Source organism: Trachypithecus francoisi, unplaced genomic scaffold (genome assembly GCF_009764315.1).
Source record: "Trachypithecus francoisi isolate TF-2019V2 unplaced genomic scaffold, Tfra_2.0 Lachesis_group5, whole genome shotgun sequence".
Classification (NCBI taxonomy): Eukaryota; Metazoa; Chordata; class Mammalia; order Primates; family Cercopithecidae; genus Trachypithecus; species Trachypithecus francoisi.
This window is the reverse complement of record NW_022681470.1, coordinates 61,145,579-61,158,648: the sequence shown is the minus strand read 5'-3', so window position 1 is coordinate 61,158,648 and position 13,070 is coordinate 61,145,579. Positions and strand designations below refer to the sequence as shown.

The 13,070-nt window shown below is 50.6% G+C and overlaps 1 protein-coding gene across 21 annotated transcripts in view; it reads left to right on the top strand.

Moving 5' to 3' along the window:
* PLEKHA6 (pleckstrin homology domain containing A6) overlaps positions 1 to 13,070 on the top strand; it is a 158,607-nt gene that overhangs the window by 127,097 nt on the left and 18,440 nt on the right. For 17 of the 21 annotated variants that reach the window (XM_033197534.1, XM_033197530.1, XM_033197533.1 and 14 more), the window contains 8 exons: positions 1,167 to 1,247; positions 1,461 to 1,610; positions 2,983 to 3,078; positions 4,678 to 4,789; positions 5,406 to 5,545; positions 7,177 to 7,326; positions 8,628 to 8,757; positions 8,961 to 9,067. In XM_033197534.1, coding sequence (XP_033053425.1) covers positions 1,167 to 1,247; positions 1,461 to 1,610; positions 2,983 to 3,078; positions 4,678 to 4,789; positions 5,406 to 5,545; positions 7,177 to 7,326; positions 8,628 to 8,757; positions 8,961 to 9,067 — 966 coding nt within the window. The remainder of the gene's footprint in view (positions 1 to 1,166; positions 1,248 to 1,460; positions 1,611 to 2,982; positions 3,079 to 4,677; positions 4,790 to 5,405; positions 5,546 to 7,176; positions 7,327 to 8,627; positions 8,758 to 8,960; positions 9,068 to 13,070) is intronic. The other 4 variants (XM_033197537.1, XM_033197545.1, XM_033197546.1 and 1 more) reach the window with 1 other exon arrangement.

The following is a 13,070-nucleotide window of genomic DNA, read 5'->3' as shown; positions in this document are numbered from 1 at the left end:
CTCCATCCATCTCTCTCCTTCTGGTGGCTCTTCATACCTTTGATTCATGTCTTCTCTCACCACAACAAGATTCTGCCTACCTCCTCCTCATCCCCCTTCTTTTCTGATCTACCACCTACTCACCCTTCCCTCCCATGCTGGCTGGATCCGTTTTTCCACTGAGCGCTCGGCCCTTTTGCCTACAGCAGTGAGATCTGCTTGTAACACGAATGCTGACTTTGTTGGGAGATAGATCAGTCTATTCTGTGCCCAGCATGACATTAGTCCCTACAGGTAACTAGAAAGGAGAATGTGGCTGTGCCCCTGCCCTCAGGGAGCTTCAGGGCAGTGGGAGACGCCAGGTAGCAGCAGGAGGTGGCAACGCAGTATTCATGTCGTGAAGGGGAGCCATAATAGGTTCTGCCAGGTGCAGGGAAGTGAGGCCATGTGGGCTGAAGGTGAGGGACAAAACAAGTAGCACGTGAGTTGGACCTTGAAGTTAAAAGGCCCAGAGGGTAAAATCTGGCTCAGTAGAAAGGAGCAAAGCAGGTATTTGAGGAATGGCATGAATAAAGGTGTGGACTAGGAAAGCACAAGCCCTCTTTCTGGCCCCACCTGTCTGCTCCCCATCACCACTGGCCCTGCTTGGGTAGTGGATCTGCCCAGTGAGACTGGGAGAGGTTCCTTCCTGAAAGGACTAGACCTCAGAGGGAGGGTCAGCCATCCTGAGACTTTGGAGGCAAGAGGGAAGAACAGGATCTTGAGAGAGAAGGGAGAAGGTTCTGTGGGATTGAGGGACAGTTTCTATTGCTCACTGCTTTTCTAAGACTGCTTGTTCTGACACCCGGTCCGCCACTTCAGTCCAGCCTAGGAGGTGAGGTCACATCATCTCCTCCGTCCTTCGTGAACGGCAACCCTTGGAAGGATGGGGGTGCCAGAGCTTAACACTTGGCTCTCAGCCCTCTTAACCCAACTGACTTCCTCAGAGAGTAAGCATACTTCCCCTCCCAAGATGAAGACCCATCTTCTTGTTCTCAGGAGCCACCAAGGGCAAGGTGAAGGCCTTTCTCGGCAGGAGAAAGGAGAGGGTATCCAGAGGCCAGGCCCTATAACTCCCAGGTCCCCACCAAACTGTGTCCTTCATCCCCTTCTTTCTCCCTCTCCTTCCCCACTCTCTGGGACCCTAGAAGCTGCTGGGAAAATTGTGTGAGCAGAACAAGGTGGTGAGGGAGCAGGACCGGCTGGTGCAGCAGCTCCGAGCTGAGAAGGTGAGAAGCTGGGGGTGGCTTTAAGCTGGGGCAGATGGGTGAGGCTGGCTTGGAGAAGGTTGTGGGCTGCTGTCTCCATCCTGACTAAGATGACAAAGCAAGGACAGCCTCCACTCAACTCCCTGTTGAACCTCTAAGGTCTCAGGCCTCTGCTGTTCAATCCTAGAGAGGAGCTGTCAGGGCTGCTCATGTCATTCCCCTGCCTTTCTTCAGGAGAGCCTGGAAAGCGCCTTGATGGGGACCCACCAGGAGCTGGAGATGTTTGGAAGCCAGCCCGCCTACCCAGAAAAGCTGCGGCACAAAAAGGATTCTCTGCAGAACCAGCTCATCAACATCCGTGTGGAGCTCTCTCAGGCGACCACGGTAACCCAGGGAGCAGGGTTTATGCACCCCACCTGATCAGCACTAGGCAGGAGGGCAACCACCTCCCAGCTTGTGCTGTCCTAGTCCAGTTTTCCTCAGAGGACAAAAGCTGAGTCCTCCCGTGCAGAGGGACATAAACAAAGACCTCAACATTGCTCTGCAAATAAATAGCAGGTCAACCAGACTGCTCATTCCAGTCTCCACTGAGGAGATGAGCTTATTTCCCACAAGCTATACCTGTACCTGGATTTCTTTGGGACAGCATGAAGTTGTGAGTTACTTATTTCCTTGGCTGTGTTAACACCTCTGCTGCCCACTTCTGTCTTCTCCCTCGGAGAAGCAAAGCACTGACAAAAAAGCTGCTGCCAGCTGGCCATGGTGGCTCACGTCTGTAATCCCAGCACTTTGGGAGGCCAGCGCGGGCGGATCACCTGAGGTCGAGAGTTTGAGACCAGCCTGACTAACATGGAGAAACTCCGTCTCTACTGAAAATACAAAATTAGCTGGTCATGGTGGCACATGCCTGTAGTCCCAGATACTCAAGAGGCTGAGGCAGGAGAATCGCTTGAGCCCAAAAGGTGGAGGTTGCTGTGAGCCAAGATGGCACCACTGCACTCCAGCCTGGGCAACAAGAATGAAACTCCATCTAAAGAAAAAAAAAAAAAAAAAAAAGGCTGCTGCCTTGGTCACTACTTCCCAGCAGGTAAAGGCAGACCTTCCGGCATGGACTGCTTGGAGAATGGCTCCAAGAAGCAGCAGCTAAAGCCCCATGAAAGTGTGGCTCAGAAAGGAGGGAGCTCGCTAACCTCTGGATAACAAATATCCTCCTTCAGGCTCTTTTCTCTTTGCCCTCCACTGAAAACAAAAAAATTTTTTTAAAGGACAGGGTCTCACTCTGTCGCCCAGGCTGGAGTGCAGTGGTGGAAACACAGCTCACTGCAGTCTCCATCTCCAGGGTTCAAGTGATCCTCTTGCCTCAGCCCCCAAATCTCCAGGACTACAGGGGCGTACCACCATGCCCAGCTAACTTTTGTAATTTGTAGAGATGGGGTCTTGTCATTTTCCCCAGGCTATGCCCTCTAGTTTTTATCCCCTAATCTGGGGAGAATAGGAGGGTATGGAAGTGATATCATCCCTCTCTATTTTCTCTTTATTTCAGTTGGTGGTGGGATGGGCTGTTACATCTCTTGTAAGGCTAGTGTTTGGCTGTCACCAGAATGTCTCAGCCTGGTGCCCCTCTCCTTTGGTCCCTCCATGCCCTCTTCCCCAGATCTTTGGGCCTCTGGTACCCTGGCCCCAGTGCCCGTTTCAGGATAAGGAGGAATCCCTTGGTGATGGCGGCTTTCTCAGTGAACACCTCTTCCCCCCACAGGCCCTGACGAACAGCACCATAGAGTATGAGCACCTCGAGTCTGAGGTCTCTGCCCTGCACGATGACCTCTGGGAGCAGCTCAATTTGGACACCCAGGTGAAGAAGGGCCCCTGAGCTGGCAGGGATTGGGATGTGACTAAAGATGAGGAGTCGGCCTCGAGACAAAAGCAAAGGTTCAGGTCACTGATAACAGACTCTAAGTTTCAGGATGAAGATAATGGGACACTTTAGGTTCATCTCACAGGGGAAGGAGCTAAAGCTGAAGCTTGGGAGACTTCAGTTAGACACAAGGTGTTTTATGATTGAAAGGATTTTTTTTTCTCTTGGGAAGGGGTCTTGCTCTGTTGCCCAGGTTGGAGTGCAGTGGTGCAAGCACAGCTCCCTGCAGCCTTGACTGCCCTGGGTTCAAGCAATCCTCCCACCTCAGCCTCCTGAGTAGCTAGGACCACCATGAACCACCATGCCCGGCTAGTTTTCTTTATTTTTTATACAGACAGGGTCTCCCTATGTTGACCAGGCTGGTCTCTAACTCCTGAGCTCAAGTGGTCCTCCTGCCTCAGCCTCCCAAAGTGCTGGGATTATAGGCATAAGCCACTGTGCCCAGCAGGATTTAAAAACAGACATGTAAACATAAATAACTCAGGCATTAGAAGAGTGGGCGGTAGGAATTTTTAGATAGGAAAGAGGCTTTTCTTCCTGGGATGGGTTAGAAACAGTCTGCCCGGAGGCAGGAGGATTGACCTGATGATCTTGGGGAGTTCTTGTTCTTTTCTTCCCTCTACCTTTTCTTCACCCAGGCCCTGCCTCTTCTCTAGCTAGTTTGCAAGCCCTGTCTCTCTGATGCAGTTAACAACTGGTTTCCCCTATGTTCTTGTGTTTCACTCCTGGTAATGCCACTCACCACCCTTACCTTGCAGCTGGTTAGGTAGGATGAAGACCCACCTGGTCCAGAGGACCCAAATACCACGATGTCCCATGGCCAAGCCTCACTTGAAGCACAGACATTTTAGGAGGGGGGATAGGGTTGTGGTCAAGGGCACTAACCTTCGAGTCCAAATAGACCCATATTTAGATGATGGCCATGTTGCTTACTAAACAGATGGCCTTGGGTGTGAGTCTCTTCATCTCTGAAGAGGGGACAGCTGCTGCCCTTATCTCCTAGAGTCGTGCAGCCGAAATGAGTTAGCACTGTATATGCAAAGTGCTTGGCATAGTGCCTGGTGCTGAGGGATGCTAAATAAATGGGAGGTCTTACCTTTTAGAGTGTCAACTGTAATTGAATTCATGACTCCTCAGGCATACGCTGGGAGTGGGTGTTAGAAAAGGGCTGTTTGGATGTGAAGAAAAGCAGTAAAATGGAAGCTCTTGCCCCACAAAAACCAGGATACCATAAAGTGTTCACTTAGATGGGCATTCACTCATAAACCAGCCACGATTCCCCCGGGGGAACTCAGAAGGGTGCGTCCTCAGTCTTGGTTCAGAGACTCAGGCAATTTTGGGGTGCCATCTCCCAGTGGCTGAAGACAGAGGCAGCCCATGGGAAAGATGACTGCTGGAGGGGCGTGTGTGTGTGTGTGTGTGTGTGTACAGCGTGCCTGCCTCCTTCTGGCCCAAAGGGATGTGGGTTCTGAGGGGTCTGGGCTGAGGGAAACTCCTTGTGGCCATTTCCTTTGATTCACTGTGTGGCTGCTTCAGAATGAGGTGCTGAACCGGCAAATCCAAAAGGAGATCTGGAGGATCCAGGACGTGATGGAGGGGCTGAGGAAGAACAACCCCTCCCGGGGCACGGACACTGCCAAGCACAGAGGTGGGTGCCTCCTGTGCCAGCCTCCTAGGCTGCCTGCCTCACCAGGAGTGCTCCAGTATTTCTGGCCTCCATCCCACTCCTGCCAGCTCACACTGTGTTCAGGGCCAGGCAGGGCCTTCTTGGGACGTCAGAATCTTCCCCTGGGTTCTAGGGCGGTAGGTAGGGCTCCTTTACCCCTGACAGAATAAACTAAGTAGACAACTCAGAGACACTGTTGACCCTGACACTCTAAAGTCCTCCCCCAATAAAAGGTCAAAAGCACCTAAGCCTCCCCAACCCCCAAGCACATGGGCCCACTCGTGACCTGTGACCCCTACCTTAGTTTTCCTTGAGCCCTGGGACCTCGGACTGGCTTTCCTTGACACCTCAGGGACAACAGTATCATTTTCGTCTACCATCTTCCCCACCCAGCACACCTCTCAACAGTCAGCCTGTGGCCCCAGAACCTGTAATGAGTCCCTTTGGCAGGCCCAGGTGGCCTGAGACACTAAGTCTGCCCTCCCACATCCCTGGATCTGGCTTCTCCCTGCCATCTCCACTCACAGTGCCCATCTATCTACCCACCAGGCTGCACCCCTCCTCCATTGCTCACCCGTCCCCTTCTGTTTCCCCCAAGGAGGACTTGGCCCCTCAGCCACCTACAGCTCTAACAGCCCGGCCAGCCCCCTCAGCTCCGCCAGCCTCACCAGCCCCCTGAGCCCCTTTTCACTGGTGTCGGGCTCTCAGGGGTCCCCCACCAAGCCTGGCTCCAACGAGGTAAGTTGAGAAATGCAGTAGAAGGTAGGTGGGGGAGGGAGGACCAGATCCTCATTTGTCTGAAATTATACAACTTCTGTGCCCATCTCTTCCCCACAGGCCTCCAACCCTAGTGCTGGAGCTCTTTATTTAAGGAGGTCATTCTCACACCCCATTTTGTGAACTTCTCTCCAGGTTTCCCCTTTACCTGTTCTCATCTCCATCTGTCATCTTTAGCTCCCTTTCAGTGAAGCCTATTCCTGGGCACCAGGATGGATAGGAGACAGCACGAAGTTGGATAGGAGACAGCACGCATTTCATAAGAATTTAAATCCAGGATGATGCCAGGATAGCAACAGGGTGAAGGGTCAGTGTGGGGAGCAGTTTCCTAGTCAGTCAATCAGCAAGTGTTTTCTGGGGCTCAACCATGGGCATTGGGGTGCCATGAGGCCCTTTTAGAAAGATACACACATGGCCGGGTGTGGTGGCTCATGCCTATAATCCCAGCATTTTGGGAGGCCAAGGCGGGTGGATCACGAGGTCAGCAGATAGAGACCATCCTGGCCAACATGGTGAAACCCTATCTCTACCGGAAAAAAAAAAATGCAAAAAATACAAAACTTAGCTGAGCGTGGTGGCGCATGCCTGTAGTCCCAGCTACTCAGGAGGCTGAGGCAGGAGAATTGCTTGAACCCAGGAGGCAGAGGTTTCAGTGAGCCAAGATAGTACCGCTGCACTTCAGCCTGGTGACAGAGTGAGACTCTGTCTCAAAAAATAATAATAAAAAAATAAAAGAAAGAGGCTGGGTGCGGTGGCTCATGCCTGTAATCCCAGCACTTTGGGAGGCCAAGGCAGGCAGATCACGAGATCAGGAAATCAAGACCATCCTGGCTAACATGGTGAAACCCTGTCTCTACTAAAAAATACAAAAAATTAGCCAGGCGTGGTGGTGGGCACCTGTAGTCCCGGCTACTTGGGAGGCTGAGGCAGGAGAATGGCATGAACCTGGGAGGTGGAGCTTGCAGTGAGCGGAGATCGTGCCACTGCTCTTCAGGCTGGGTGACAGAACCAGACTCCGTCTCAAAATAATAATAATAATAATAATAAAATAAAAAATACAAAGAAAAGAAAAATAAAAGAAAGATACGCACATGTACTCAAAGGCTTCACTCAGGGAGCCCAGCATCCTATGGACCAAGACAAATTCATAGGAACGTGATGGCGTATGTCTCAACATTAAGCCACATGGTTCAGACTATAAACACCCTGATGTTCCAGGCCACAGAGCAGCAAGACAGGGAGAGGAACAAGGAAAAGGCATTCTAGGCAGGAGAGTGGGTGGAAGCAAAGGGGTGGGAGAGGAGCTGCCTGGCATGGGGGCGAGGCAATGAGAGAGCTTTGGGGAAAACTTGGGGAGCAGTGGGGAGTGGTGGACAGGTAGAGGCTGGGTCGAGGAAGGCCTTGAAGGTCAGGCAGAGAGTTAGCTCCGGAGCTAGCACTCTCTTCAGGTCACGGGTGGGAGTGCAGTGGTCCCAGGGGCCCGCCCAGGTCTCCAGCAATGTTGTTGTCTGCCTCCTGCTAATGCTCTTTTCTCCTGCTCTCACAGTGGCTGCTCTTGTTCCTCCTAATGCTCTGGCTTCTGTCTGCCTCAGGAACCTGGCCCGCCTCGGCCTCCCCTCCCCAAAGCCTACGTCCCCCTGGAGTCTCCTCCAGCCGTCCCTCCACTCCCTAGCGAGAGCCGCTTCTGGCCCTACCCCAGCTCCCCTTCCTGGCACCGCAGTGGCGAGACAGCCAGGGGGCAGGTACCCTTCACCCTTGGGTCCTGGAGGGTGGGGCAGGGGACAATGGGCAGAGGGCCACGCCAGGGGGCAAGGCAGGGCCCTGGAGTCATTTTCCCCATTAATTTTCCCAAAGTTCGGTTTCTACGGCGCCCCTGCTCAGGTGGACTCTGGGATAAGGAAAGGATAGTTGAAGCCATCACACAGGCCATCTTTCTGTGCCTTTTTGCTTTCTATAGGTGATGGGGACATGAGTTACTGCTCCAACCCCAGGCTCATGGGAAGCCAGTGTTTGTGGGTGGTGGTATTATGCCCCACTCCCTACCAACATGACTAGCCAATGGGAACTGAGTGACACTCCCAGCAGTGCCATTCTGATCCCTTCATGTGTCCATCCCAGGCCCCACTCTGCCCATGCTATCTCTCTGCCTCCACCTTGTATTGTGTCCTCGCTGGGTTTCATGAGTTCCTGGAGTATAAGGATACAGGCCCTTTTCTCTCCTGTTCTGGCCTGTTGTCTCACCTGCATCCCTAGCCAAGATCTAGGAGCTATGCAGTTAGGTTTGGAAGAGGTTGTGTGGTGAGTAGAAAGAGTCCTGTACCTAAAATTGGAAAACTCATATGCTCATCTAGGTTTAGCTATGTATAATTTGCATAACCCTTGAGGGTTTGCCTGGTGAGATGGGCAGAGCAGGTAATGTTACCTATATGTGACAGATGAAGAAAGGGGACCTCTGTTCTCTAGTTGGGCTAGAACTGGAGTTGCTGACCTTTAGCCTGGTCTTCTTTCTGTATTCTTCTCACTGAGGCTTAGATTCTTCAACTGTACCATGGGAGCAGTGGCTCAGATGATGGCTGAGGTCTCTTCTAGTCTCATGATTTTGTGAGCCCACACACTAAGTGCCCTTTTCATTTCCCTAGAATCCTGGTACCAAGACCCGCCTGGTTCTGTTTGCTTATGTCTTGGGTAGGATTCCCTACAGGATCCTCAGACACCCTCCACTGGCCATTCCTTGACTCTGGCTCACAGCAAGTCTGTGGTTCTTAGTGTCAGCCAAAACAAATGGTCAGGTTGAGGGGCCTCCTAGGGGCTATGAGCTCTCATTCCCCAAGATGGCCCATCATTGAACCTCCTTCAAGTGCATGGATGGGAGGCTCCAGTGCATCCCTGTCCGCCTCCCAGGTGGCACACATAGAATTTCCTTGTTCCCTGTATCTGCAAGGGTTTTTGAGCTTCAACCATTGCAAAACAAAGAAACTTCACTGGGGGCCAAGTTCTTGACAGCCATACTAACATCAGTCATCTTCTCACCCTTTCTCTCCAGCCCAAGGCAAGCTACGAACAAAGCAAGAAAGACCCCCACCAGACATCACCCCTGGACACCCCCAGAGACATCAGCCTTGTGCCCACCAGACAAGAGGTAGAGGCAGAGAAGCAGGCAGCTCTCAACAAAGGTACTTTGTGACCCATCTTCCCCTAGAAGTAAGGCAAGGATGCTCAGGGAGGAGCCCTCGGTGCTCATTCACACCCAAAGCCCGGTGCCACATCCTGAGCTTTTTAATCTCGGTGGAGAGTGGGGCTGAGCCTGTCTCTGAGAAGTTGGCTTCCTGCCTTCCTGCTCTCCATGAGGCCCACTGGCTACTCTGTCTTTCTGCAGTTGGTGTTGTGCCCCCTCGGACAAAATCGCCCACTGATGACGAGGTGACCCCATCAGCAGTGGTGAGGAGGAATGCCAATGGGTTCACCAATGGACTCTCCTCCCAGGTGGGTACCTCTGAGAGCTCATGCAGGCCTGAGCTGGGCTGCGAGTCCAGGGGCCTGTGTGTGTACCCACCCATCTCCCTCTGCTGTTCAAGAAACTCAGGGCTGGAGAGGAAGGTGGAACATGTGTGAGGTGGGGCAAGAGCCCCACTGGAGGAGGAGCTCTCCTGCAGGGAGATGTGTCAGGGGATGAGGAAGCTATGCTGCATTAGTCAGGGTTCTCTAGAGGGACAGAACTAATAGGATATATTTTATATATATATATATATATATATAAAGGGGAGTTTATTAAATATTAACTTATATGCTCACAAGGTCCCACAATAGGCCATCTGCAAGCTGAGGAGCAAGGAGAGCCAATCCGAGTCCCAAAACTGAAGAACTTGGAGTCCAGTGTTCCAGGGCAGGAAGCATCCAGCACGGGAGAAAGATGTAGGCTGGGAGGCTAGGCCAGTCTCTCCTTTTCATGTTTTTCTGCCTTCTTTATATTCACTGGCAGCAGATTAGATTGTGTCCACCAGATTAAGGGTGGCTCTGCCTTGCCCAGCCCACTGACTCAAATGTTAATCTGTTTTGGCAACACCCTCACAGACACACCCAGGATCAATACTTTGTATCCTTCAATCCAGTCAAGTTGACACTCAGTATTAATCATCACAAGTCCACCCCTTGTCAACTTGAACCCATACACATCTCTTGAGATCATACATAATCTTCAAATAAAGACAATAATAAGGTCATAATTACACCTAACATAATACGACTATCCTTCATACAACCGGAAACACACCAATCCCCAACCCAAATACTATTATATAAAGTTAACAATACTTAAATGCTGCTGTGAGGTCACTAAATCCTATGTCATATGATAAAGGAAAAAGAAATAAAATATTTTCCTTAGCACAAGTGTATACGTGCACAAACATATTTTTAGCAAAAAACGGAGGAAATACTCATGACCATTATAGTCCCTGCTTCTGCAGCTGGTCACTTGGTCGTAGCTGGTATTGATGACCACTTTCTTCTGCTATCCATTCTGTATTCCCTCTGCCTTCAGTAAGCACCTCAGCAGGTCATGGTGTTTTTCCTGGTGGAGTGACCAAACCTTCATTCCTGAGGGGTCTGGGCCATTTGTAGTCCTGTCTGGATTAAGCTGTTGTAGTTTCCCATTGACCTTAATCACAGGATCTCTTAATACTAAGAGATGCCCTAATGGATCTCCTGTATTCCATGCATATTCTTCCTTACTTCCATTGTGGAGTAGTAGACTGATTTCATCTTGATAGTCCGGGTCAGTCACTCCAGCCAACACTATAACTCCCTTCTTAGCCTGTTGATTTAAAGGTAGGAGGAGCCCAGAGTGTCCAGGTGGCAATCTTAACTTCCAGTTTAATGGAATTGTTGTGTCTCCTGGTAGCATATCGAGGGCTCAGTGTTGGTTTCTGCTGCTGGCAAATTGGGCACTCAGCAGTGGCCATAGCCAGGGCAGCATTGGTGAGTGGAAGTCCATGTTGCTGAGTCCATGCGTAATCCCCATCCCTGCCACCATGGCCACTTTGTTCATGGACCCATTGGGTGGCTGGGAAAAGAGGCTGAGTGGTGTCCACAGAATGAATCATCCTGTTCATCCTGTATGGATCCTGGATAATAATCCTATCCAGGATTATTAAAATCCTCCTCTGCTGAGGTCACCCGTTGGTGAGCACTCACATAGTATACAAATATCTTCATGGTTTTTGACCCCTCACAGAGGTCCATCCACATACCTCTTCCCCAGTTTCTTTGTCGCCAATTTTCCAATCGTACTTCAAAGTCCCTGACCATCCAGCCAAACCATTGGCTACAGCCCGTGAATCAGTATATAATCACACATCTGGCCATTTCTCCTTCCCTGCAAAGTGAACAGCCAGGTGCACTGCTTGAAGTTCTGCCCACTGGGAAGATTTCCCTTCACTATCCCTCCTTCAGGGATGTCCTAGAAAGGGGCTGTAGTGCTGCAGCTGTCCACTTTCAGGTGGTGCCTGCATATCGTGCGGAACCATCTGTGAACCAGGCCCTAGTCTTCTCTTCCTCTGTCAACTGATCATAGGGAACTCCCCATGAGTCCATCAGTGCAGGGTAGGGGAGAGAAGGCACGGTGGCAGGAGTGGAGGTCATAAGCATTTGAGCCACTTCCTCATGTAACTTACTTGTGCCTTCAGGACCTGCTCGAGCCCGATCACGTATATACCACTTCCATTTGATGATGGAATGCTGCTGTATGTGCACCATCCACTTTATGGCTAGATGGACCAGAAAACACCCAGTTCATGATAGGCAGTTCAGGTCGCATGGTGACTTGGTGACCCATAGTCAAACATTCAGTTTCCACCAAAGCCCAGTAACAGACCAAGAGCTGTCTCTCAAAAGGAGAGTAGTTATCTGCCGAACATGGCAGGGCCTTGCTCCAAAATCCTAGAGGCCTCTGCTGTGATTCACCTATGGCAACCTGCCAAAGGCTCCAAAAACATCCCTATCTGCCACTGACACCTCAAGCACCGTTGGATCTGCTGGGTCATATGGCCCAAGTGGCAGAGCAGCTTGCTCAGCAGCCTGGACCTGTTGCAGAGCCTTCTCCTGTTCTGGACCCCACTCAAAACTGGCAGCCTTTCAGGTCACTCGATAAATGGGCCAGAGCAACACACCAAATGAGGAATATGTTGCTTCCAAAATCCAAATAGGCTTGCTAGACTTGTGCCTCTTTCTTGGTTGTAGGAGGGGCCAAGTGCAGCAACGTATCCTTCACCTTAGAAGGAATATCTCGACAGGCCCCACACCACTGTACCCCTAGAAATTTTACTGAGGTAGAAGGTCCCTGAATTTTAGTCAGATTTATTTCCCATCCTCTGACATGCAAATGTCTTGTCAATAAGTCCAGTGTGTTTGCTACTTTTTGCTCACTGGATCCAGTCAGCATAAGGTCATCAATGTAATGATGTGATATCTTGCAGAAGTAAAAAGCTATCAAGGTCTTCCTGAATAAGATTATGACACAAAGCTGGAGAATTGATACACCCCTGAGGTAGGACAGTAAAGGTATATTGCTGGCCTTGCCAACTGAAGGCAATTGCTTCTAGTGGGCCTTATGGACAGGAATGGAAAAAGGGCATTTGCCTTGTCAATGGCTGCATACCAGATACCAGGAGATGTGTGAATTTGCTCAAGCAATGAAACCACATCTGGTACAGGCAGCTGCAGTTGGAGTAACCACTTGGTTAAGCTTACGATAATCCATTGTCATCCTCCAAGATCCATCTGTCTTCTGCACAGGCCAAATGGGAGAGTTGAATGGGGATGTGGTGGGAATCATCACCCCTGCATCTTTCAAGTCCTTCATGGTGGCACTATCTCCTCAATCCCTCCAGGGATATGTACTGTTTTTGATTTACTATTTTTCTAGATAGAGGCAGCTCTAATGGCTTCCATTTGGCCTTTCCCACCATAATAGCCCTCACCCTACCAGTCAGGGAGCCCGTGTGGGGGTTCTTCCAGCTGCTAAGTATATCTATGCCAATTATGCATTCTGGCACTGGGGAAATGACCACAGGATGAGTCTGGGAAACCTCTGGACCCACTGTAAGTCAGACCTGAGCTAAAACTCCATTAATTACCTGACCTCTATAAGCCCCTACTTTAACTGGAGGACCACAGTAACATTTTGGGTCCCCTGGAATCAACATCAGCTCAGAGCCAGTGTCCAGTAGTCCTCGAAATGTCTAATCACTTCCCTTTCCCCAAGGCACAGTCACCCTGGTAAAAAGCCAGAGGTTTCCTTGGAGAAGGATGGAAGAAAGATTCACTGCATAATTTGTCGGTAATGTAGTGGGGTCCTTCCTCAAGAGGACCCAGCCTCCCCTTCATTCAAGGGATTCTGCATCTGTAAACTGGCTTAAGTCTGGAAATTGACTGAGAGGCTATGATTCTCTGTTTTTATAATTCAAATTAGTCTTTTGTCCATTTGACT